General features: G+C 49.4%; 1 protein-coding gene, 1 long non-coding RNA gene and 1 pseudogene across 15 annotated transcripts in view; 2 read left to right on the top strand and 1 right to left on the bottom strand.

Moving 5' to 3' along the window:
* The window catches only part of IQANK1 (IQ motif and ankyrin repeat containing 1), a 54,457-nt gene that overhangs the window by 4,848 nt on the left and 22,774 nt on the right, over positions 1-26,835 (top strand). For all 14 annotated transcript variants that reach the window (XR_008509356.2, XR_008509358.2, XR_008509355.2 and 11 more), the window contains exon 3: positions 1,054-1,143. Coding sequence is in view for 9 of the 14 variants with exons in the window: in XM_054519057.2 (XP_054375032.2) it covers positions 1,054-1,143 (90 nt within the window). In the remaining 5 variants the exon portion in view is untranslated. The remainder of the gene's footprint in view (positions 1-1,053; positions 1,144-26,835) is intronic.
* LOC112134626 (SREBP regulating gene protein-like) lies at positions 19,357-21,393 on the bottom strand (annotated as a pseudogene).
* Positions 23,033-25,443, top strand: LOC129047570 (uncharacterized). Its single transcript, XR_008509361.2, has 2 exons — positions 23,033-25,040; positions 25,303-25,443. It is a non-coding gene; the product is annotated as an uncharacterized LOC129047570 (long non-coding RNA).

Genomic DNA, 26,835 nt, shown 5'->3' on the forward strand with positions numbered 1-26,835 from the left:
ACTGACCCTCAGGGCCCAGACCCTCCCTGGCCACAGACAGCCTGAGCCCAGCTGGCCACGGGAACCCCCAGCCCACGCACTCTGGAGGGCTCCAGGGCAGCTAGCACGCTCACAGGAGCCCCGCTGGGGTTTGGGCTTGCCCGTGGTGTTTGGTGGAGACAAAGGACCCAAGGACACAGTGGGAGCTAGGGCAGCGTTCGGGCCACTGCGCCGTGGCTGACTGGAGAGACTGGGCCTTCAAAGGCCTGCGTGGCACTTTGTGAACTGATGTGGGGCCCCGAGAAAACTCCTGGCCGTCATGGAGGTGGGGCGGGGGTTCTTGGTGCCATCCTGGCTGGGGGCTGGCTGGCCTGCGCGCTGCAACAAGGGCCTGACTGGACCAGAGCTGCCTTTGGGTCTCGGGGCCGGAGGTGGGGGTGCAGGGCTAGCCCCAAATGCCGGCGTCCTCTGGGCTTCTTGTTGGGAGGGGTTTCCCCAGCCCGGGGCTGCTGACTCACACCCACGCCCAGGGCCCCATCCCAGCCGGCTCAGCCACACTGGCCAGACTGGTTTGCCTGGCGCAACCCTGCCTGGAGCAGTGCTCCCGCTCCTGTTCAGTCCTAGCCCCAGAAGCTCAGGAGCAGAGGGACAGCCACCTGCCAGGGGAGTGCCAAATTGGTCACACAGAGACCGGAAGGGCCTGGGGGAGGGACGTGGCACAAAGTGGGGGACAGTGTCAGGGGTGGGGCAGGCAGCACTGCCAGCCCACAGGGTCCTTCTAGCAGAGGCACAACCTGCCCATCGTTGGGCCCACAAGAGCCCAGGTGCGTTCCTGCTGGCTGGCTCTCGCCTGTGCCTCCCTGAGACCCCCTGTGCAGTGGAGTATGTGCTGCTGGAGGAGCCCATGCTCCTTAAGGTTGTCCGTGTGCTTCCGTCGGGAGGAGGCCCGGGTGGGGGGCTCCCTATCTGCCAGGATGCACGGCCCTTTCGGTGCCCCGTAAGTGTCTCTTGAGACTAATGGGGATGGGGGCCTCTCCTCTCACCCCAAGCTCACTGACCGTCGTTTTCCCTTAGGGAAGCCCGGGGAGAACCGCCCGCCGCAGAGGAAAGCGGGCCGGCAGGCGAGGGAGCCCGCGCCGGCTGAGAGCCCACAGGCCCCCACAGGTGAGAGCCCGCACGTCCGGCGCTGCTGGGGGTGAGCGGGTGAGCTGTTGGCAGCGGGCTGCCCTGGGCCGGGACACGCTGGGTGTGGGCGCGCGCTTGCGTGTCATGTGCACATGTGCTTGTGCGCGTGTGCAGGTGCGTGCACGTGTGGGAGTGCGCGTGTACGCGCACCTGTGAGCGCTCGGCGCAGGCCCGCGACACGCCCGAGCTCCTCCCGCCGCGCCCTGCTCTCGCCCACCTCCTGGTGCTCCACCTGCCCGCCGCCCGGGTGCGTGGCCTCTCGGGAAGATCCTGCCCTGCGCCACTCGCCCTCGCGGGAGTCGGGGCCGCCTCCATCCCGGGTCCGCCGCGTCGTGCCCGCCCCGCGCGCGCCGCCCTCCGGTGGCAGGAAACGGGGCCCTGCGCGTCGCCTTGGGCCCGGATCGCCTTCTCAGGCTCTGCAGCTCCGACCCCTGCGCTGCTCCCGACTGGGGTCGGCAGCTCAAACCTTCCTCCGGGCCCGGTACCGCCCGGAGGCTCAGCAACGCCTCCCAACGCGAACTCGTCGTCGGTCTCCACGCACTCGCTGCCCTCACTGCTCATTCTGTCGTCGCCGCTGCCCGCCCTCCTGCTTCTGCGCTGGTGCCACGGGCCTGCCTCACCCACGGATCCGCCTGCTTTTCCCTGGGCTCCTCTCCACGGAGCCGACCGGGCCTCGCGGCCACATCAGGTCTGACCCTGGTGCGCCCCTGCTGGGCATGGGCCATGCTGGCGGCAGCCTCCAGATGCAGGCCTGGCACCAGCAGCCACCTGTCCTCCCCTGCCCAGGCCCGGCACCGCCTATCGCCTGATCGCCTGTGTACCCCGCCACCCCACCCCAGGTGTCAGGATAAGGAGCCTGACCCTGTCCCGAGGACGGAAGTAGTGGCAGTTGTTTGATAGAGCCTCAGGGGTGCGGGAGCACCTCCGAGGAAGGCCTCGTGATATGTCAGTGGTGGAGCGTGTCCAGTAGCTGGGGATTTGGCCTTGGCAAGAGGCAGCTATGAGAGGAAGCACGAAATACAAGCAAGGCCAGGCCCTAGGAAACTGGGGAGGATGTCCCTTCTGTCACTGAAGGCCAGCACCGAGGCTCTGCCTGGGTCCGTCTCCAATCATTCCTGTGTCTGGGTGTCACTTTCTCCAGGTGCAGGCTCCTGGTGGGAAACCAAGAGGCCGCCCTTCTGCTCTCAGTGTCAGGGAAAGGCAGGGACGCCCCCATTTTGCTTTCTGTAGTTTGAGGTGGACTCCTAGCCTTCCTCCAGGACAGCCCCGCCGCACCGGCTAGGCGTCTTGGGGCCTCAGCCGCTCTGCGGGGTGTGGGGCAGACGGGACCAGGGAGCTCCATCTTGTCGAGGGACTCAAACTGCAGGCCACAGAGCCAGGAGCTGCATCCTGACCACACTGACCCTCAGGCCTTCCCATCAGGAGCCTGCACCTGGAGAAAGTGACACCAAGACACAGGGAGCCCCATGACCCCTGCCATGGTGCCTCTTTTTGCTACAAAGTGGGTTTCCAGCTCAGAAGCAGGGCTGCAGGGGGGTGCTGGGACCATACAGGTGGGGTTGGCAGGGGGGATTCTACACATCTGCTAGGAAGTCTATTTCAGCCAGAAGAGACTGTGTCCCCTTCAGAGCAGCAGGTGTCGAGTGAAACTGCCCTGCCTCCAGACGGTGGGCTCAGGGCTAGGCACTTAGCGTTGAGGACGTGCAAGGCTCCAGCCCACAGCTGTGGCCACCCAGCTCACGTGCCTTTGGAGGAGTCCATGCCGCTGACTCAGCGCTTTCTGTGCCGCGGGGACACCTGGTCACCATCACATGGACACGCTATTTTTGCACTCGGAGGCTATTCCAGGAAGTCCCTCCAGACAGAGCACGCCTTCCCCAGCCTCCTCCTCCTCGGCCTGCAGCCCTGCTCTCCCCACGTCTGTTGATCTGTAAAGAGGGCTTGTTGTGCGTGGGTGGGACCTGCTCTAGATCCGTCTTGGAAAATGAGCTCCTGCCGTTGGTGTAGCCACCATTCCTGCCCCCATGCCACTCTGCCCCAGGGCCTGCTGGCTGACGTCCATGGTGCAGTTATGATGTCCACGAGCCTGTCTGTGCCCTCGCTGGGCCGACTCTCTCTAGGAGCGTCCCCACAGGATGCAGAGCCTCCCCTTGAGCTTGGTGTTCCCTGCTCCTCACAGACCCACCCCCTAGCCTTTCCCAGCTGTCCGCATCACCACTGTCCGGGGCTTGTTCACTTCAGGCCCTGGAGAGCCAGCCCAGCCCTCACTGGTGTCCGGAGTCGGTGATACACAGCGCTTGAGTGACTCTTCCCACCCATAGGAAGTGGGTGATGAGGTGCCCCCCGGGGGCTGTCCCTTGCTGCTGCCCCCCAGGACCTCCCTGCATGGGACGACAGCGTGCGGGGGAGGTCAGGCTGGAGTTGGTGTGGGAGCCTTTCCCAGCCTTTCCTCTGCATCGGTGCCCTCCCCAGGAGGCATCTGAGCTGCAAAAGGGGCTAATGCGATGTAGACACTTGGGCCCCAGGAATCGCCTGTGTCGTCTGGGCTGGGCCCCGCAAACACCGCAAACACCTTTTCCACCACGCAATAGATGGCTACTGGGCTGCCCAAGGGTGTGACTGTGGAGCTGGGAAACCCAGCCTGGGAAGGCAGCATTCCAGGAGCTGCTTTCCAAAAGAAGAATAGCCTCCACCAGGAAGGTGTGACTGAGCCCCAAAGCCCCAGAAACCTGTGGGAGGCTCCACGGGGGGCCTGCCAGAGGATACACACCCACCCTACCTCCTGCACACAGGATCCTCCGACCAGACAGTGTGGTCCAAGCAGCCTGGCAACTTTCACCTTAGCCAGCAGCCCTGGGCCACACTGGGGATGGTCCCAAACATGGCCTGTGCTGCTGTCATGGTGCTAAGGGGCCTGGCAAGCACGGGGTCTTTCTTGCTGGATGGAGGCACAGGTGCCAGAATCTATCTTTTGCCCTACAGTGTCCTGGCACAGCCTAGATCTATGGACCCCTTCACTGGGTCTTTATCCCCCACCCCCCAGAACTTCTGGAACCACTGAGATGCCCAGGAAATGGGGGGGGTCCCTGTGCCTGTGTCCCCTTGCTGCTATAGCAGCCGCCACATCTCATCTACCAGCTTTGCAGGGTGGCCACCGGGCACGGCCTCGCCAGGCTGATGAGGAAAGCCAGCCGTGCTGTGGGTTTCCTTGCCTCTGGCTCTCCACTTCTGCCTCCCTCTTCCACTATTTTTGGTTTGGGTTTTTGTTTTGTTCTGTTTTGTTTTTTTGAGATGGGGTCAGCTGTCTTGCCCAGGCTGGAGTTCAGGGGCTATTCCCAGGTGTAACCCTAGCTCACTGCAGCCTCCAACTCCTGGGCTTAAGTGATCCTCCCGCCTCAGCCTGAGTAGCTGGGACTACAGGTGTGTGCTCCCACGTCCGGCAAGCCTCTTTCAGTGTAACTGTATGGGTTTTTCCCCATCTTTTTTTCGTCTTTACAATTTTTTTTCTCAAGGACTTGGGCTGTTTGACTTGAGTCTTCCAGTCTGGATTTTGCTGATAAGATGGAACACCTCGAGAATGCATCTTTGTTTAGCATTTAGACATGCGTCCCCTCCTCGTTTGCTCAGTGGAATTGCAATTGCACTTGGAAATGTATCGTGTTGGGTGTGTTCTTTAAGCTGAACTTTTGTAGATCTGGCAGGACATTTAACACCAGGCCACGAAGCCTGCTTCAGAAGTGACTGAAACGACATCTGCTTTATAGTGTATATTTAAAAAATGATTTTGTTGTGTGAATAATTATGTTGCCATTTACAGATAAGTGAGATCAGAAACATTAATTTCATATATTGTAGTTTTTAGTTTCTGAATACCTATTGGATTCTTTTTCTTTTCTTTTCTTTTTTTTTTTTTGAGATGGCGTTTCGCTCTGTTGCCAGGCTGGAGTGCACTGGGGCTTGGCTCACTGCGACCTCCGCCTCCCAGGTTCAGGCAATTCTCCTGCCTCAGCCTCCCCAGTAGCTGAGACTATAGGCACCCACCACCACAGCCAGCTAGTTTTTGTGTTTTTAGTAGAGACAGGGTTTCACCACGTTGGCCAGGATGGTCTCGATCTCTTGACCTTGTGATCCGCCCGTCTCGGCCTCCCAAAGTGCTGGGATTACAGGCATGAGCCACCACTCCTGGCCGCTGGATTCACTTTTAATAAAGTTTAGTTCCTTTTTGAAAATTATCCATATTTGTGTCCATTTCATTCATATTTTCCTTAATATACTTACGATACCTATTTAAAGCTCTTTTCTGCTAAATTTAACATCTGGGCCACCCATTCATCTGCTTCCAATAGCCAGCTTTTTTCCTTTCTCTCTCTTTTTTTTTTCTTTGTTTTTTTGAGACAGCATCTTGCTATGTTGCCCAGGCTGGTCTCGAAATCCTAGGCCCAAGCCACCCTCCTGCCTTGGCCTCCCAAGTAGCTGGGATTACAGGCGTGAGCCACCAGGCCTGGCTCCTCTTCCACTTTTATGGACCCTTGTGATTGCATTGGATCTCCCCGGGTAATCTGGGGTGGTCTTCCTGACCTAAGGTCAGCCGATGAGCAACCTTAATTCATCTGCAGTCTCCATTCCCTTTGTGCTGCATCACCTCAAGTATTCACAAGTTCCAGGGGGCAGGAGGTGGACATCTTTGGGGGACATGATTCCGCCCACCAGGAAACCCAGGAGCAGCCACAGCCCCAAGACGAGGCAGGGAAGGAGTGCTGCTGTCTGCCGGTGAAGATGAACCGCTTCTGACCCTCCCGAGCGAGGATATTGAGAAGAAAGAATTTGCCAAGGTGCTAGTCACACAGCAAGTACAGAGGCTATGTTCATCTGCTGCGGCAAAAAGACCACTCGTGGCGTGGCACCTCTCACTGGCCCTGCTGCCTCTTCAAGTTTACTGCAGTCCGTCACCCACGGTCATTATTTATTTGTTTTTGCAAAGGCCAGGCAGGTGAATCTAATGGAGATGGAAACCACCACACCTGCTTCCCTGGTCTCTGATGTTGGTGTTAACTTCTGCAATTCCTCAAGCAAAGCACTCCTTCTATCAGGCTCACTGTCTTGCTGGAGGGAGGAAGTTCCACAGGCTTTCACATGGTTCTTTCTACTGTAACGACCCTTACTCCTCTGGCCAAGGAGCCAACGTGAGCATTCAGCTGGCAGGTAAGAATGTGTATCCCAATAAACAGGGCAGATCTACAGACCCACTGGACGCATTAGAGATGGACTCGGGCCACGGTGCCTTCCATGACTTCAGTAAACAGAGGGGCGTGGTGATCCTGTCAAAGTCCTGGCATCAATGTCAGTGTCCGGCTACACACCACGTTACCATCCTCGAAAAGCCTCTCTGTACCCCTCTATGTTGGTGACACTTAACCCTGGCAAATGGCCACAGGCTCCTTCGGGGACAGAGTAGGAGCGTAACTGGTGGGAGTGGTTGGCATGCTTTGTATTGGGAGGGCCGCATGCCCTAGGGCTTCCAGCCTCCTCTTCAGTTTGGAAGCTGGGAGTCTGAATTTCACTCAAATCTGGAAACTGGGTGAGAGACTGTGGCAGCTGCTGTCCGGCTGGCAGAGCCTGACGTGTCTCTGATCATACTCACTGGGTCAGCAACACCCTACTGACCTTGTCCAGAATCCCACATCCCAGTTGATATTAGGGCAATAAGTTCCCTGGCTGTTTTCCCCAATATCAACCCGAGCTTACAGAAGACAGTCACCACAGAGCTCCTGCCAGGAGTTCACTCATTCATGCATTTCTTCCTTTTTTTTTTTTTTCCTTTTTGAGATGGAGTCTCGCTCTCTCGCCCAGGCTGGAGTGCAGTGGGGCGATCTCGGCTCATTGCAACCTCCGCCTCCCGGGTTCAAGCGATTCTCCTGCCTCAGCCTCCCAAGTAGCTGGGATAGCAGGTGTGTGCCACCATGCCCAGCTAATTTTTGTGTTTTTAGTAGAGATGGGGTTTTATCATGTTGCCCAGGCTGGTCTCAAATTCCTGACCTCAGGTGATCTGCCCTCAGCCTCCCAAAGTGCTGGGATTACAGGCTTCAGCCACCGCACCCAGCCTCATTCATACATTTCTTATTGTTGTTTGAGACAGGGTCTTTCTCTGTCACCCAGGATGGAGTGCAGTGCTGTGATCACGCCTCAGTGCAGCGATCATGGCCCAGTGCAGCCTCAACCTCTTGGGTTCAAGCAGTCCTCCAGCCTCAGCCTCCCGAGTAGCTAGGACTATAGGCACACAGCACCACGCCCCGGCTATTTTTTTTATTTTGTAGAGATGGGGTCTCACTATGTTGCCCAGGCTAGTCTTGAACTCCTGGCCTCAAGCGATCCTCCCACCTCGGCCTCCCAAAGTGCTGGGATTAAAGGCGTGAGCCACCGTGCCTGGCCCTTGGTGGAATCTTTAGGGTTTTCTATTCATACATATAAAATCATATCATTGGCAAACAGAGATAATTTTACTTCCTCCTTTCCAATTTGGATGCCTTAGATTTCTTTTTCTTGCCTAACTGCTCTGTCTAGAACTTCCAGCACTATGCTGAATAGAGTGGAAAGAGCAGGCATTTTTGCCTTGTTCCTAACCTTAGAGAAAAATCCTTCAGCCTTTTACCATTGAGGATGATGTTTGCTGTTAGTTTTTCACAAATGCTCTATATCAGGCTGAATAAATTTCTGTTTCTAGTTTGTTGAGTGTTCTTTGTTTATTTTGGTTTTGGTTTCTCTCACTCTCTTTTTTTTTTGAGCAGAGGACAGGGGCACAGTCTGTCACCCAGGCTGGAGTGCAGTGGTGCAATCCCAGCTCACTGCAGCCTCGACCTCTGGAGCTCAAGCCATCCTTCCATCTCAGCCTCCCAAGTAGCTGGGACTACAGGTGTGTGCCATCATGTCTGGCTAAATTTTTAATTTTTTGTAGAGATGGGTTCTCACTATGTTGTCCAGACGGCTCTTGAACTCCTAGGCTCAGGTGATCCTCCCACCTTGGTTTCCCAAAGTGTTGAGATGACAGGTGTGAGCCACCATGCCCAGGCTTTGTTTGGAGATGTTTGATTACTGATTTAATCTCCTTGCTAGTTATATGTCTATTCAGATTTCCTATTCATGATTTAGTCTTGATAAGTTTTGTGTTTTTAGGTATTTGTCCACTTCATCTAGGTCACTCAATTTGTTGGCATATAATTGTTCAGAGTACTCTCTTATGATATTTTTTATTTATTTTATTTTATTTTATTTTATTTTATTTATTTATGAGATGGAGTCTCACTCTGTTGCCCAGGCTGGAGTGCAGTGGCACTATCTCGGCTCACTGCACGCTCTGCCTCCCAGGTGTTCACGCCATTCTCCTGCCTCAGCCTTCCGAGTAGCTGGGATTACAGGTGCCCGCCACCACGCCCGGCTAATTTTTTGTATATTTTTAGTAGAGACAGGGTTTCACCCTTTTAGCCAGGATGGTCTCGATCTCCTGACCTCGTGATCCACCCACCTTGGCCTCCCAAAGTGTTGGGATTACAGGCGTGAGCCACCACACCCAGCCTATATTTTTTATTTCTTTAGAATCAGTAGTAATGTTCCCACTTCCATTTCTGGTCTTGGAAATTTTAACCTTCTCTCTTTTTTCCTTAGTCCATCTAGCTAAAAGTTTGTCAATTTTGTTGATCCTTCCAAAGAACCAACTTTTAGTTTCATTTGTGTTCTCTACGTTTTTATATTCTCTATTTTGTCTGTCTCTACTCTAATCTTTATTATTTCCTTTATTCTGCTAGCTTTGGCTTTAGTTTGGTCTTCTTTGTGTATTTTCTTAAGTTATAAAGTTAGGTAGTATTGTTTAATTCCACCATTTTGTGAATTTTCCACTTTTACTTCTGTTATTGATTTCTAACCTCATCCCACTGTGGTCAGAGAAGAAACTTTGCACAGCGTGATTTTAAAAAACCTATTGAGAATTAATTTGTGGCCTAACATATGGTCTACCCTTGAAAATATCCCATGTACACTTGAGAAGAATGTATATGCTGTTATTGGCTAGAGTGTTCTGTATGTCTGTTAGATCTAGTTGGTTGATTGTGTTAAGTCCCTTTCCTTTCCTTTCCTTTCCCTTCCCTTCCCTCCCCTCCCCTCCCCTCCCCTCCCCTCCCCTCCCCTTCCCTTCCCTTCCCTTTCTTCTCCTTTCTTTTATTTTCTTAGACAGGGTTTCACTCTTGTCACCCAGGCTGGAGTGCAACGGCACAATCTCGGCTCATTGCAACCTCTGCCTCCCAGGCTCAAGCGATTCTCCTGTCTCAGACTCCCAAGTAGCTGGGACTACAGGCGCGCGCCACCACGCCTGGCTAATTTTTGTATTTTTTGTACAGACAGGGTTTTACCATGTTGCCCAGAGTGGTCTTGAACTCCTAAGCTCAAGTGATCTACCCGACTTGGCTTCCCAAAGTGCTGGGATTACAGGTGTGAGCCACCATGCCCAGCAAGTCCTTTACTTCTTTACTTATCTTCTTATCTTCTGTCTGGTTGTTCTATCCATATGGGGGCGGGTATTATCTCCAACTTAAAACTGTCTATTTCTCCCTTCAGTCCATTGTGTTGGCTTTTGCTTCGTATAAATATAAATATATACATAAATATATATATATATTTTTTTTTTGAGACAGAATCTCACTCTGTTGCCCAGGCTGGAGTGCAGTGGCATGATCTCGGCTCACTGCAATCTTCACCTCCTGGTACCTGGGATTATAGGTGCTCACCACCATGCCTGGCTAATTTTTGTATTTTTTGTGGAGACGGGGTTTTGCCATGTTGGCCAGGGTGGTCTCAAACTCCTGACCTCAGGTGATCTGCCCACCTGAGCCTCTCAAAATGCTGGGATTACAAGTGTAAGCTACCATGCCTGGCCTGCTTCATATATTTCGATGATCAGACATTAGGTACATATATATTTATAGTTATTATATATTCTTGCTATATTGAACTTTTTTTTGATATATAATGTCCTTCTTTGTCTCTTGTGAACTTTTTTTTAAATTTTATTTTTATTTTTATTTATTTATTTTTTTTGAGGTGGAGTTTCACTCTTGTTGCCCAGGCTGGAGTGCAATGGCACGTTCTCGGCTCACTGCAACCTCCGCCTCCTGGGTTCAAGCATTTCTCCTGCCTCAGCCTCTCAAGTAGCTGGGATTACAGGCACCCACCACCACACTCAACTAATTTTGTATTTTTAGTAGAGACGAGGTTTCTCCATGTTGGTCAGGCTGGTCTCGAACCCCCGACCTCAGGTGACCCGCCCGCCTCGGCCTCCCAAAGTGCTGAGATGACAGGTGTGAGTCACCCTGCCCAACCTCCCTTGTGAACTTTTTTGATTTAAAAATCTATTTTGTCTGATACGAGTACAGTCATTCCTGCTGTCTTTTGGTTTCTATTTGCATGGAATATCTTTTTCTATGTTTTCATTTTCAATGTTTGTGTTTTTTAATTTAAAGTGAATCTTTTGTAGACAGCATATACTTGGATCAGGGGTTTTAATCCATCCTGCCAATCTCTGTCTTTTGATTGGAGAGTTTACATTTAAATTTTTTTAAATTACTTTAAATGTAAATTTAAATCCATTTACATTTAAAGTAATTAGTGATAAGGAGAGGCTGGGCACAGTGGTTCATTCCTGTAATCCCAGTGCTTTGGGAGGCTGAGATGAGAGGATTGCTTGAGACCTGGAGTTGGAGACCAGCCTGGGCCACATTCTACAGAAAATTAGCCAGGCATGGTGGCATGTGCCTGTAGTGCTAGCTACTCGGAAGGCTGAGATGAGAGGATCACTTGAACCCAGGAGTTTGAGGTTACAGTGAGCTATGATTGCACCGCTGCACTCCAGCCTTGGTGATACAGCAAGACCCCATCTCTAAAAAACAAAAAATAAAATAAAATAAATAATTACTGACAAGAAAAGACCTACTTTTGTCATTTTGCTATTTGTTTTATATATGCCATATAACTTTTTTTGTCCCTCATTTCCTGAATTACTGTCTTCTTTTGTGTTTAGTTTATTTTTTTGTAGTGAAATGGTTGAATTTCTTCCTCAATTCCTTTGGTATATATTCTATAGGTTTTCTTTGTGGTTACTATGGGGTTTACGTTTAACACCCTAAAGTTCTAACTCTCCAATTTGAATTTATACCAGCTTAACTTCAATAACATAAAAAACTCTGTTCCTTTACAGCTTTGTCTCCGCTCCTTTCAGTTGCTGATGTCACAAAATTACATCTTTATACATTGTGTACCCCAAAACATAAATAATTCTTATAAAGGCACTGGTCTCTTAAATTATCTAGGAAAAAAAGTGGAGTTACAAACCAAAATTATAGTAATAGTAGCTTTTAAACTAATAATTTAAAAATATGGGCTGGGTGTGGTGGCTCTGGCCTGTAATCCCAGCACTTTGGGAGGCCGAGATGGGTGGACTACCTGAGGTCAGGAGTTCAAGACCAACCTGGCCAACATGGCGAAACCCCATCTCTACTAAAAATACAAAAATTAGTTGGGTGTGGTGGCAGGCACCTGTAATCCCAGCTACTTGGGAAGCTGAGGCAGGAGAATCACTTGAACCTGGGAGGCAGAGGTTTCAGTGAGCCGAGATCACGACATTGCACTCCAGCCTGGGCAATAGAGCGAGACTCCATCTCAAAAAAAAAAAAAAATTTATATATCTTAAATCCTATAGAAAACAAACATAGACTTAGAAGTTACCCACATGTTTACCTTTATTGAGATCTTTATTTCTTCTTAACAGCTTTGAGTTACCATCTAGTGTCCTTTCATTTCAACCTGCAGGACCTCCTTGAGCATTCCTTGCAGAGCAGGTCTAGTGGTAACAAACTCCTTCAGCTTTTATTTATCTGGGAATGTCTTATTTTCTTCCTCACATGTGAAGGATAGTTTTGCTGGATATAGGATTCTTTGTTGCCAGTTTTTTTTCTTCTTTTAGCACTTTATTTATTCTTCTTCTTATTTTTTTATTTTTAAGAGGGACCCTTGCTCTGTTGCCCAGGCTGGGGTGCAATGGCACAATCTCGGCTCACTGCAACCTCTGCCTCCCGGTTTCAAGTGATTCTTCTGCCTCAACCTCCCAAGTAGCTGAGATTACAGGCACCCTCCACCATACCCAGCTAATTTTTGTATTTTTAGTAGAGACGGAGGTTTCACCGTGTTGGCCAGGCTGGTCTCAAACTCCTGACCTCAGGTGATCTGCCCACCTCGGCCTCCCAAAGTGCTGGGATTATAGGCGTGAGCCACTGCACCCAGCCCTTCTTTTAGCCCTTTAAATATATTGGCCCTCTGCCTTCTGGCCTCCAAGTTTCTGATAAAAAATCTGCTTGTCATTTTATTGAGGATCCCTTGTATGTGACAAGTTGCTTCCCTCTTGCTACTTTCAGGATTCTCTCTAACTTTGCGTTTCAAAAGTTTGACTATAATGTGTCTCAGTGTGGGTCTCTTTGAGTTCATTTTACTTGGAGTTACTTGAGCTGCTTGGATGTTTATATTCATGTCTTTCATCAAATTTGGGAAGTTTTCAGCCATTATTTCTTCAAACATGGTCATAAGCTGCATAATGACATTTTGGTCATCGATGAACTGCATATATGATGGTGGTCCTCAAAGATTATAATACTGTATTTTTGCTGTACTTTCTATGTTTATATGTACTTAGATACACAAATACTTACCATTGTGTTATAATTGCCTAGGTATTAAATACAGTAACATACTGTACATATTTGTAGCCTTGGAGCAATAAGTTATATACCATATAGTTTAGGTATACAGTAGCTATACCATGTAGGCTTGTATAAGTCCTCTCTACGATGTTCACACGTGTTGAAAGCACATGAGGATGTATTTCTCAGAACATATTTTTGTTGTTAAGTGATGCATGACTGTATTCTCTCTGCCCCTTTCTCTTTCTTCTCTTTCTGAGGTACCTAAAATATATATGTTGGCCCGTTTGATGGTGTCCCACAGGTCCCTTAGTCTCTGTTCATTTTTTTTTTTTTTTTTTTGAGACAGGGTCTCACTCTGTCACCCAAGCTGGAGTGCAGTGGCACAGTCGCAGCTCACTGCAACCTTGACCTTCTGGGCTTAAGCAATCCTCCCTCCTCAGCCTCCTGAGTAGCTGGGACTACAGGTGTGTGCCACCATGCCTGGCTAATTTTTGTTTTTGTTTTTGTTTTTATTTCTTGCAGAGACGGGGTTTTGCTATGTTGCCCAGGCTGGTCTTCAACTCCTGGGGTCAAGTGACCTACCTACCTCAGCCTCCCAAGGTGCTGGGATTACAGGTGTGAGCCACCACACCTGGCCTTTTTGTTAATATTTCCATTTCATTCATACATTATTTTCTTGACTTCTTCCATGTCTTCCTTTAGTGCTTGAGTTCTTTAAGATAATTGTTTTAAAGTCTTTGTCTAGTAGCCATGCCATCAAGGTTATTTTTAGGGAAAGTTCCTTTTTTTTTTTTTTTTTTGAGACGGAGTCTTGCTCTTTCTCCCAGGCTGGAGTGCAGTGGTGTGATCTCAGCTCACTGCAACCTCTGCCTCCCGGTTTCAAGTGATTCTTCTGCCTCAACCTCCCAAGTAGCTGAGATTACAGGCACCCTCCACCATACCCGGCTAATTTTTGTATTTTTAGTAGAGACGGGGGTTTCACCGTGTTGGCCAGGCTGGTCTCGAACTCCTGACCTCAGGTGATCTGCCTGCCTCGGCCTCCCAAAGTGCTGGGATTATAGGTGTGAGCCACCGCTCCCAGCTTTTCAGAGATAGTTTCTGTTGATTTATTTTTGTTTTGCTTTGAATTGGCTGTACTTTCCTGTTTCTTTGTATGCCTTGTGAACTTCTGTTGAAAACTGGACATTTGAATCTAATAATGTGGTAACTCTGGAAATCAGACTCTCCTCCTTCCCCAGGGTTTGCTGGGTTTTGTTTGTTTTCTTTTCTTTTCTACTGTTTGTTGTAGGCTGTCTCTTTCCAAGGCTCAGCTGGGGTATAAACTTAAGGTCTTTCTGGGACTCTTCTGAGCCTTTCTTTGGCATTTATGGTCACTTTCTAATTTCCCCAGTACATACAGTTGTTTCGAATGTCCTAGCCTTTCATGTTTGGCTCCTAAGAAGAGAAAAAGAGAAAAATTAAGAGGGAAAAAAGGCACCAGCTCTTTAAATCCCTGGAAGTCACTTCAGCCAGAGCGGGAGGGGCTTGCAACAGTGTGGGGAGGGGCCATGACAATGGCTGCTGCTGCTTTGTCTGCCCCTCAGGAGCCATTGCTGCTTAACAGGTAACCACAAACTTCATGACTATCTTATCATCCGGCCGTTTCTGTGGGTCAGGAGTCCTGGCACAGTCTAAATGGATCCTCTGGCTCAGCACCTCTCACAAGGCTAATGCCAAGGTGTTTCAGCCAGGGCTGCATTCTCATCTCAAGGATCGACTGGGGAAGGATGCGCCTGCAAGCTCCCGTGCATGTTGATGAAATTCAGTTCCTTGCAGGCGGTTGGGCTGAGGGGCCCCCATGTCTTGCTAGATGTCAGTTTTGCTACATGAGCCTCTGCCTAGGACATCTTGCAACATGGCAGCTTAATTCATCAAAGCCTGCAGGGGAGAGAGTCTGCCATCAAGACAAAGGTAGCAATCTTATTTTTTATTATTATTATTTTTTTGAGATGGAGTCTTGCTCTGTCGCCCAGGCTGGAGTGCAGTGGCCCGATCTCAGCTCACTGCAAGCTCCGCCTCCTGGGTTCAAGACATTCTCCTGCCTCAGCCTCCTGAGCAGCTTGGACTACAGGTGCCCACCACTATGCCCGGCTAATTTTTTTGTATTTTTAGTAGAGATGGGGTTTCACCGCATTAGCCAGGATGGTCTTGATCTCCTGACCTCATGATCCGCCTGCCTTGGCCTCCCAAAGTGCTGGGATTACAGGTGTGAGCCACCGTGCCCAGCCGGGTAGCAATCTTATGTAACGTAATTACAGGAATGATGGACATCACATCCCATTACCTTCGCTGTGTTCTCTTGGTTAGAAGCAAGTCACAGGTCCCACCCACACTCAAGGGGGAGGAATTACACAAGGCGTGAATACCAGGAGCAAGGATAGCCGGGACTATTATAGAGCTTTCCCCCATAGCACCATAAATCAGTCACTGATTCAAAGCATATATTGCATCCCATAAGATACAATGATATATTCTCAGGATACAATCTCCCAACTGGCACTGCGACCAGGTCTTAAGGCCACTAAACATTCTGTCACGCCAGCTCCTCTTGAGCCAGGATACCTAGCAAGACCAGTGCTTTCCATGGGAAAGAAGTTAGCTGGAAAATAAGTTCCTTAGCATCAATGTTGTATATGTTACCATGATGTGGAATAAATATTTTATTTTATTTATTTATTGAGATGGAGTCTTGCTCTGTCCCTAGACTGGAGTACAATGACGTGATCTTGGCTCACTGCAACCTCCGCCTCCCAGGTTCAAGCAATTCTTGTGCCTCAGCCTCCTAAGTAGCTGGGATTACAGGCGCCTGCCACCACGCCAGGCTAATTTTTGTATTTTTAGTAGAGATGGGGTTTCATCATGTTGGCCAGGCTGATCTCAAACTCTTTACCTCAAGTGATCTGCCCGCCTTGGCCTCCCAAAGTGCTGGGATTACAGGTGTGAGCCACTGTGCCTGGCCGGAATAAATATTTTATAAACTCATGGTGGCATGGGCAACATCATTGCAGTCGAGAACAAATTCATATCTAGAATCCATTCCTCCAGTGAGGACACACAGTGCCTCTTCATGATGGAAAGGGTTCAGTGTGGTCAGCCTGCTGGCAGGTGGCTGAGTCCCCAGAAGTAGAGCCATGCTGGGGGCTCAGTGTCCATCTCTGCTGCTGGAAGTTTCAGCATTCAGTGGTGGCAGCCTTGGGGGGAGGAAGATCTATGTTGTAGAGCCCATGCAAAGCCCCCATCTCTGCTGCTGCTCCTTGATAAAGCATGAAGGTGGCTGGAAAGCATGACTGCCATCCACAGTGCATGGCGTCATCCTCCTGATGATCCCTCTTGGTACGTCTCCCCAAAATGCATGACTCTGGTGGACATTTACAAAGGTGAACAACATCTTCACCTTCTGTGCTGTGCACCCACATCCTCTTTCCCAGATATGCTTCTTACCAATCTCCCAAGCCTGCTTTTTTTGTTATCTAGCCAAACCATTAACTACCACCAGGAACAAAGTCAATATTTTCTTCCATGGATCTCTTAGTCCCGACAAAGTGGACAACAAAATTCACAGCTCAAACTGCTTCTCATTGCCAGGCACACTCCTGACTTAAGGCTGAAGCTCAGTACACCACGAGGGACTGTCTAAGAACCAGGGCTGCTTTTCTTTCCTTGTCAGTCAGGTGACCATGAGGAGCTTCCCATGATGCCATTGTTGTGGATTAAGAGGGAGGAGGTGATGGAGGAGCACCCCGTGTCACAGGCATCTGAGCTGCCAGGACCTTTGCACATCCAGTTTCTTATGTTTCATCTTCATTCGATGATGAATTGCTGGTACACATGCCCAACCTCATGGCTTGGTGGGTCTGGTACCATCGGTTCATGATGACTATCGCAAATGGTGTAGTTATTGGGTGTCTTGTGGTTAGGCATCAGTGCTTGCCAGGGCCCCATAGCAAACCAGAGTTTTTTTCTCAAAAGAAGAATAGCTTAGGCTCACACCTGTAATCTCAGCACTTTGGGAAGCTGAGGCAGGAGGATTGCTTGAGCCCAGGAGTTTCAGACCAGCCTGGGCAACACAGTGAGACAGTGTCTCTACTAAAAAAATTAAAAAAAAAAAAATAGTTTTGGGTGTGGTGGTGCACACTTTTAGTCCTAGCCACTTGGGAGTCTGAGACAAGAGGACTGCTTGAGCCTTGGGAGGTCAAGGCTGCAGTGAGCTGTGATTGCAATACTGCCCTCCAGCCTGGGTGACAGAATAGGACCCTGTCTAAAAAAAAAAGTTTTATGCAGATGAGGGCATGACTTTGCTCTAAAACTCTAGGGTTGGCCGGGCGTGGTGGCTCACGCCTGTAATCCCAGCACTTTGGGAGGCTGAGGCAGGTGGATCATGAGGTCAGGAGATCGAGACCATCCTGGCTAACATGGTGAAACCCCGTCTCTACTGAAAATACAAAAAATTAGCTGGGCGTGGTGGCAGGCACCTGTAGTCCCAGCTACTCAGGAGGCTGAGGCGGGAGAATGGTGTGAACCCGGAAGGAGGAGCTTGCAGCGAGCTGAGATTGTGCCACTGTACTCCAGCCTGGGGGACAGAGCGAGACTCTGTCTCAAAACAAAACAAAACAAAAAAAAACCTCTGGGGTTCTGTGCTGTGATTTTCTTACTGGGTTTCTCCAGAAGCTTCAAACAGTATTCATATGTGCAACTGACAGTCTGAGTGTCACTGATCTATTGGGTCATAGGGCTCAAGTGGTGAAGCGGGTGGCATTGAGTGCTGGTCTTACTGCAGAGCCTTTTCTTGCCCGGGGGCCAACTCAAAGCCAGCAGACCATGAACTACTTGGTGAACGGGTTGCAGGGCTCCAGTATCAGCTGTGAAAAAGCACATAGGCCTGCAGATATGCCCGGTTTATAGTGGCAGGTAGTGTGAGGTACACAATGTGTCTTTGTTTTTTTTTTTTTTTTTTTGAGACGGAGTCTCGCTCTGTCTCCCAGGCTGGAGTGCAGTGGCACGAGCTCAGCTCACTGCAAGCTCCGCCTCCCGGGTTCACGCCATTCTTCCGTCTCAGCCTCCCGAGTAGCTGAGACTACAGGCACACGCCACCACGCCCGGCTAATTTTTTGTATTTTTAGTAGAGACGGGGTTTCACCATGTTATCCAGGATGGTCTCGATCTCCTGACCTCGTGATCCGCCCACCTCGGCCTCCCAAAGTGCTGGGATTACAGGCGTGAGCCACTGCGCCTGGCCACAATGTGTCTTTCATCTTAAAATTTTTTTTTAGAGATGGTGTCTCACTGTGTCACGCACTCTGGAGTGGCATGATCATAGCTCACTGCAGCCTAGAACTCCTGGGCTCAAGCAATTCTCCCACCTCAGCCTTTTGAGTAGCCGGGATTTTACAGGCCATTGTGCCTGGTGTATTTCATCTTTTAGGCGATATTCTAACATGCCCCAGGCTATTGGATTCCTAGAAACTTCACTGACATTGTAGGACCCTGAATTTTCATGGCTTCATTAAAATGTCATTTCTTACTCAGGCATCCAAGGTATTTGCTACTCTGTGTTCATTTAGTCCAATCAGGATAAATTCACCAATATAGTGTATCAGTTCATGCTTGTGGAGGTGAAGACAATAAAGGTCTCTGGGTTAGATTACCTCAGAGAGAGGTAGCACTGACCCAGCAGTGAGATAAGAATGTGAGGGTGTTTCGTCAGCCCTATTATGTAAAAGTAAACTGTTTCTGGTTATCCTTGCAAATTATTATTTTTCATGTTCTACAAGACAAAACAGGTTGGGCGCAGTGGCTCACGCCTAAAATCCCAGCACTTTGGGAGGCCAAGGCAGGTGGATCACCTGAGGTCAAGAGTTCAAGGCCGGCCTGACCAACGTGGAGAAACTCCATCTCTACTAAAAATACAAAATTACCCAGGCATGGTGGCGCATGCCTGTAGTCCTAGCTACTCGGAAGCCTGAGGCAGGAGAACTGCTTGAACCTGGGAGGCGGAGGTTGTGGTGAGCCGAGAATGCGCCATTGCCCTCCAGCCTGGGCAACAAGAGCGAAACTCCATCTCAAAAAAAAAAAAAAAAAGATGAAACATTTTATCTGGGTGAAGGGATGATTTAACTCATGAAACTTGAGAACACAAGAACAACAAAAATACTTTCCTTGAACATTTTCAGCTGGAATGACAAGGCATTCTCCTACATAAAACATTATAATTTTCCCACTCCAAAGGAATCCAATAAATAATTTTACAGTGAAGGGGCCTGGATGAAAACTGGCAGTGACACCGGGCCCCCGACAAACATGAGTCACAGGTCCCTGTGCAGGTCCCAGCATCCAGTCCTCCAAGAACCAGCACTGCTGGAGCCTCACTGTGGTTTCTTCCTTCCCCGATGGGACCAGCTGGAGTTTCCAAGCTGCTTCACAGAGGCCAAAGATGACAACACGAGAGGTGGTCAAAGCCAAGGTTTCCCTGCGCTGCCTTTGTCTTCTTCCCATGGCCTGGCCTGAGTGCTGCAGCTGGGCCCCAGGAGACGAGCTCCTCGCCCAAGCTGGAGAGCAACCGCTGCACCCACCATGCCGGGAAGAGCTCCGGTGGGCTTTCTCCATAGCAATTCTTTGCGATGGGGTCCCGGTCGGTGGGATGAGGCCCTGGGATGAGGTCCTGCATTTGGCTGGACATGACTCAATACTGATCTTCGACTGCCATGAAGAGGTTCTGGAATACCACGATGCTCCAGGAGAAGCTCCTGGCTGGGCTGCAGGCAGCAAGAGACATGGCCAGCAGCCATCACAGCAGCACTGCTTCACACTAGGGATGCGGACGTTACAGCCCTGCACCAGCAAATCCCTCCTCTCACAAACATAGCCTGGTTCATCCACGATGAGGAGCTTCCCTTGCACAGAGTTCTGGCACTGATTCCTCAGGCGACTGCTACTGCCCAGGTTAACCTGCACTTTCCACTTGCTGGGCTGGTCATGGTCTTGAACCTGGAGGAGAGTCCTATGTCTCACTTCCACTCTTCCTGCCTGAAGGTGCTGCTGAGGACATGGATGAGGATAGCCTGGGCAAGGGCCCCACATGCCCAGCAGCCCCATCCTTGTGAATTATTATAGGGAGAAAAGCATTTTCCAGGCCAATGGCTCACTCCAGGTGCCAGGGGTCATGTTGATTTGCTCTGGAAAATATATCACATCTGTAGCAGCAGGTGCAGTTGTAATAGCCACCTGCTGAGCTTTGTGAAAATCCACAGACATTCTCCAAGGATGCCCGCCTTCCGCCTCGTCCAGCTAGGGAGTCAGGTGGGGGCTGTGCTGGAGATAACCAGCCCTGCATCGTTCACATCTTTTGGGTGTAGCACTAACCTCGGCATTTTCACCAGACATGCAGATTTGAGTTCATTAACCTGGTAGGAAAGAAAAATTGCAGGGCTTCCATTTAACTTTTAATACCATGACAGCCATAACCCTGTGGGTCGCAGGCCATAACCCTGTGAGAATGCCTTCGGTTTCTGGGATGTCTTTTTAGCTACACACTCAGGAGCTTGCAAAGTGACCACAGGCAGGCTCTGCAGAACTCCCAGGCCCAGCCTGAGATGAACTTGGACCACAGTTGCATGATCCCAGGCCCAGCCCGAGATGAACTTGGACCACAGTTGCATGATCCCAGGCCCAGCCCGAGATGAACTTGGACCACAGTTGCATGATCCCAGGCCCAGCCCGAGATGAACTTGGACCACAGTTGCATGATCCCAGGCCCAGCCCGAGATGAACTTGGACCACAGTTGCATGATCCCTGACCCAGCCCGAGATGAACTTGGACCACAGTTGCATGATCCCTGACCCAGCCCGAGATGAACTTGGACCACAGTTGCATGATCCCAGGCCCAGCCCGAGATGAACTTGGACCACAGTTGCATGATCCCTGACCCAGCCCGAGATGAACTTGGACCACAGTTGCATGATCCCTGACCCAGCCCGAGATGAACTTGGACCACAGTTGCATGATCCCTGACCCAGCCCGAGATGAATTTGGACTACAGTTGCATGATCCCAGGCCCAGCCCGAGATGAACTTGGACCACAGTTGCATGATCCCTGACCCAGCCCGAGATGAACTTGGACCACAGTTGCATGATCCCTGACCCAGCCCGAGATGAACTTGGACCACAGTTGCATGATCCCTGACCCAGCCCGAGATGAATTTGGACTACAGTTGCATGATCCCAGGCCCAGCCCAAGATGAACTTGGACCACAGTTGCATGATCCCTGACCCAGCCCGAGATGAACTTGGACCACAGTTGCATGATCCCAGGCCCAGCCCGAGATGAACTTGGACCACAGTTGCATGATCCCTGACCGTCAGCTGCCACTTTGACTGGTGGACCACCATGGTGTTTTGGGGCCCCAGAATTTGGCACTCACCAAAATCAGTGTTCTGTGGGCCCTGAAAGCGCATGATGTCACCCTTGTCTGGAGCCACCCCAAGGGGCAGTGGCTCCCGTGGGGAAGGCTGGGAGGGCAAGTCCTGCGCACCTGAGAGCCCAGGGAGCCTGGCTTTCTTGTCAACCACAGGTGAGGACAAGGACAGGAACACAACCAAATCAGTGGCACAACTGTATCTTTTAGGGTCTGTCTCCTGGCACGTTCTGGTGCCAAGTACTGCATCTATCAGAGTACAGTCAGGAAACAGAAAACTTACTACATTTAAATATTTAAAATTGTAGGGATTGCATGGTGGCTCACGCCGCCCCGACGACCCAGCCTGAACCACTGCGTCAATGCGGGTTTCACCAGGAGCAGGAGAGCGTGAAGCGGAGACTCCTGGGGCGCAAAGCCGGGTGGGGCTAGAGGTGGAGCCGTCCCCGGGGCCGCGCGCCAGAGAAGGGACCCGGAGCATCTCCCGCGGGCGCCCTGCTCCTCCGGCTCCCCCCACCCCCCGCCACGCTTTACCCCCGGGGCCTCGCGCCAGCCTTGTGGCGGAACGGCCTCCCGTCTCCCCTGGGAGTCCCGGAGACGCCCGGCCCCGGGAAGCTGCGCGCGGGCACCATGCCTCCGACTCAGACCCCGTCGGCTCCACTGCTTCTGCCTTTCTGACCCAACTTTTGTTTTTCATGTGTCCAAATCTTGTAATATATTTATCTGTTTTTGAACAATTACATACTGACAGCCATAATGACAACTCGGCCTAGCGGGGTAACTCACACCTGTAATCCCAGCACTTTAGGAGGCCTATGCGGGAGGATTGCTTCCTCCCAGGAGTTCGAGACCAACGTGGGCAACATAGTAAGACCCCAGCTCTACCAAAACCATTTTTGAAAAAGCATTAGCTGCCTGTAGTGCCAGCTACTCTGGAGGCTGAGGTAGGAGGATCGCTTGAGCCCAGGGAGGTCGAGGCTGCAGTGCTCTGAGATCATGCCACTACACTCCAGCCCATAAACATGGAGCCTTATAGCTATATGCAAGGTTTTAAAAATTAAATTTCAAAAGAAAATAAATCTCAGGGTTTTTTTGCAGGAAGTGTTAAAGGATCTGCAATAAAAAGCATAACATATATTAGGATAGAAATATATCCTAACATATATGATGTATACATTCTCTCTCTATAGGACAGATATAAAGAAGAGTGGGCTAGATATTGTATTTCAAGGAGAGTAACACAGTATATCATTTCTACTTATTGTAGAGTTTGTGTGTGTCTAAAAAGTGTGATTATGGGTGTCCAATCATTTATGGTATTTGTATCCCATTGGTAAAGTAAGAGTTTACTTTAAAATGTATCAATATACCAGAAATCTGATCCTTTGTAACTATTTAAACTTGTTAGGGAAAACTTTAGATGTCAGCATAGAAATACACCAGGCGTGGTGGCCGGCGCCTGTAATCCCAGCTACTCGGGAGGCTGAGGTGGGAGAATCGCTTGAACCCAGAAGGCAGTGGTTGCAGTGAGCCGAGATCACGCCATTGCACTCCAGCCTGGGCAACAGGAGTGGAACTCCATGTAAAGGAAGGAAGGAAGGAAGGAAGGGAGGGAGAGAGGGAGGGAGGGAGGGAAAAGAAACGAAAAGAAAGTTTGAGGACCACAGTGTAGACGGCTGGGTGTTCAGAGCTTTACTCAGGAGCCAGGCTCTGTGTGGCCAGCTGTGCCCATCTGCCAGGCATGCACATCTCACTAGGCAGCCAGGGCATCCACTGCTTCCAAAAGCTTCCCAGGTCCTATCCCTGTGCCCTCGTCAGCGTACTGCACTGTCAGGATCATCTCAGGGGTGTTGAGACCACCAAGCTCCCTGTGGACATGACAAGATGGGAAGATATGCTGATGCCACTTCCACGGAGGGGCAACTTGCTTCTGGTGAATGTTGATTGAGGAAGGAAAAAATATTTACCAGATCAGTCACTGCATAACAGGTGGTAAATTGTATTGATTTGTTTCATTAAGGAGAACACACTTGAAACAGCAGCTGCAAAGGGAGTCACCTTCTGATTAAGCTGACAATGACCTAGGCATTCCCCAAAACCACCATTTTCTATTGAAATAAAACTGGAGAATGAAGTCTCAGACTGTGCAATTAGTCTACGCAATCCCCTCATGATGCTGTATTTTCTCTGACAGGCTGTTGTGGTAGGAAGTTCATGACCCTCCCTCTTTTCTTTCCTTTCCTTTGTTTTCTTTTCCTTTTCCTTTTCCCTTTCTTTTCCTTTTCTTAAAACTGAGTCTTGCTCTGTCACCCAGACTGGAGTGCAGTGATGCGATCTCAGCTCACTGCAACCTCTGCCTCCTGGTTCAGGAGATTCTCCTGCCTCAGCCTCCCAAGTAGCTGGGATTACAGGCGCCCGCCACCACGCCTGGCTAATTTTTGTATTTTTAGTAGAGACAGGGTTTCACCATGTTAGCCAGGCTGGTCTCAATGTCCTGACCTCGTGATCTGCCCGCCTCGGCCTCCCAAAGTGCTGGGATTACAGGCATGAGCCACTGCGCCCGGCCTGGCTTTTCTTATAATGATGGTAAGAATATGATAATGGTAGTTAACATCTGTTGGATGCTTATTGTGTGTGAGACCCTGCTCTAAGTATTTTATATTTATTAGCTGATATGGTTTGGTCCCCTCCAAATCTCATATTGAAATGTGATCCCCAGTGTCAAAAGTGGGGCCTGGTGGGAGATGTTTGCGTCATGGGGGCGGATCTCTCATGAATGGTTTGCTGCCCTCCTCACCGTAATGAGTTCTTTGTGAGCTCACAAGCTCGCACGAGAGCTGGTTGGTTAAACAGCCTGGCATCCATCTTGCTCTGCCACTTGCCATGTGGCACACCTGCTTCTCCTTTACCTTCTACCATGAGTAAAGGCTTCCTGAGGCCTCCCCAGAAGCTGAGCAGATGCAGGTGCCATGCTTGTGCAGCTTGCAGAACCATGAGCCAAGTAAACCTCTTCTCTTTATAAATTACCCAGTCTCAGGTGTTCCGTTGTAGCAATGCAGAAACAGACTAACACATTAGCCAAGTGATCCTCCAAACAGAAACAAAATCCACAAGCCCTAGAGGCAGGCAGAGTGGTTATCCCTCTTTTAACATATGAATACAGTGGGGACTTAAACTGGTAATTTTTTGTTATACAAGATATGATAATTCATTTCAACAGAGTCACAGAAAGTCCCTCAAGCTTTGATTTGGGAATTTAAAAAATATTTAGCTGATCTGGGAATAGAAGGGTGATTCTCCTTCAAGGGCCGTGCCTTTGTTTAAAGTTCTATGTTCCTCTGATACTCTCAGCAGTCAGAGAATGGAGACAGGAAACACGCACTTCTATGGAGGGCCCGCCAGAGGGACTCGGCGGCAGAGCATTCCACCTGCGCAGGAAAGGTGGACAGCTACTGGGTAGCAGAAAAAAAACGAACAAAACCTGATTCATACAACCTGTAAGCAACGCCCCCAAATCAAAGGAAAAAGCTGCAGATCACAAATCATCCAATATTCCAGTACTCCAGTATTCAGAAATAAATGTGCAGACCAGGCGCAGTGGCTCCCGCCTTAAACCCCAGCACTCTGGGAAGTTGAGGTGGGAGGATCACTTGAGCCCAGGAGTTTGAGACCAGCCTGGGCAACATGGTGAGACTCCGTCTCTACAAAAAAAAAAAAAAAAATTAGTGCCTGTAGTCCCAGCTCCTCAGGAGACTGAGGTGGGTGGATCACCTGAGCCTGGGGAGATCAAGGCTGCAGTGAGCGGTGATGGCACCACTGCAGTCCAGCCTCAGCAACAAAGCAAGACCCTGTTTCTAAAAAAACAAAACGAAACAAAACTGAAAAAAGAAATAACAAATGTGCAAACATTTGATGAATAATCCAAATATTTCTCTCTCCATTTTTACAGGGGTAAATTTCCATAATTATGAAGAGGCAGAAAGAGATGGAGAGAGAGAATGTTGTAACAGCAGAGATATTTTATACATTTCATTTTAAAAATAAAATGTTAAATTTAACAAATGAAAATAAACTAGTGAAGCTCAAGGAATTGCTGGATGCATAAAAATCTCTTTTAAAAATTGTGTACTAAAGAACATATGTAATATATATGCCTTAGGACAATAGAATGTAAGAGCTCGCATGTCACCAACACTATTGCATCCCCACCTAACTCCACTCCTCCCTGCAGATGAATCCACTCTTACAAATGTTTTCACCATTCCCTTACTTTTAAAATATAATTTTCAAAAAATAAAAAATAAAATAAAAATTTCAAGAATCATACATATAGCCGCGCCGGGTTTGTTGGCTCATGTCTGTAATCCCAGCACTTTGGGAGGCCAAGGCGGGCAGATCCCTTGAGGTCAGGAGTTCAAGACCAGCCTGGCCAACATGGTAAAACTCCGTCTCTAGCAAAAAATACAAAAGTTAGCCAGGCATGGTGGTGCACGCCTGTAATCCCAGCTACTTGGGAGGCTGAGGTGGGAGAATCACTTGAATCCTGGAGGCCGAGGTTGCAGTGAGCCAGGATCACACCACTGCACTCCAGCCTGGGAGACAGAGTAAGATCTTGTCTCAAAAAAAAAAAAATCATATATTTATGATTATATATAATCCTGTCATCCTCACCCAATCTGAGAATGTCTATCTTTACATTTTGCAAAATTACTGGATATGAAATGGGCCTCTATGGTAATTTTAGTCTTCATTTCATGGAATATGTTTTCAAAGGTTTATCAGCCAATCCGTTTTCCTCTTCTGGGAAATGCCCGTTCATCTGTCTGCCCGTTGCTGTATGGATTACTTACCTGTTTCTTTGACATATGCAGAAGTTCTTTAACAGGTTTATGTGTTGCAAATTTCTTTTCCAAGTTTATATGGTTTTTCACTTTTGGTATGTTATTTTTAGATAAGCAGAAGTTTCACATTTTGACATGCTTTAGTAGTCTTTTCCTTTGTGATATATAAAGTACATATTTTAAAAGTCATCCCTTGTTTTATGCAGCTGTGGTTCATGTTCATGGCTGTTTAGGTGTCTGTCATGTGCATATAACATTACTGATTCATTCTACTGCTGGTAGACGTTTGGATTATTTGTAGATTTTGGTTTTAAAAATAATACTAGCATGGATTTTCTTGCACATGTCTCCTGGTGCACACATCCATGCATTTTTGGGGGCACGTACCTGGGAGAAAGGTTGCTGAGGCACAGGTGTGCCAAGCCGTCCGCTGAAGTGGGTGTTCTGATTTCCCTCCCCACAGCAGTGTGGGGACCGGTGTTCTGCAAGCCTCCAGTGAGTAGTAGCAGCCTCTCTCTAGCCGTTGTGCGTGGTATTAGGTGAGGTTTTAGATTGGATTTCCCTGGTAACTAATGAGATTAATCACATTTCCATATATTTATTGGGCACCTGGGTAGGCTCTTGTGTGCATTCAGGTATGT

This window comes from Pongo abelii, chromosome 7, assembly GCF_028885655.2.
Source record: "Pongo abelii isolate AG06213 chromosome 7, NHGRI_mPonAbe1-v2.0_pri, whole genome shotgun sequence".
Classification (NCBI taxonomy): Eukaryota; Metazoa; Chordata; class Mammalia; order Primates; family Hominidae; genus Pongo; species Pongo abelii.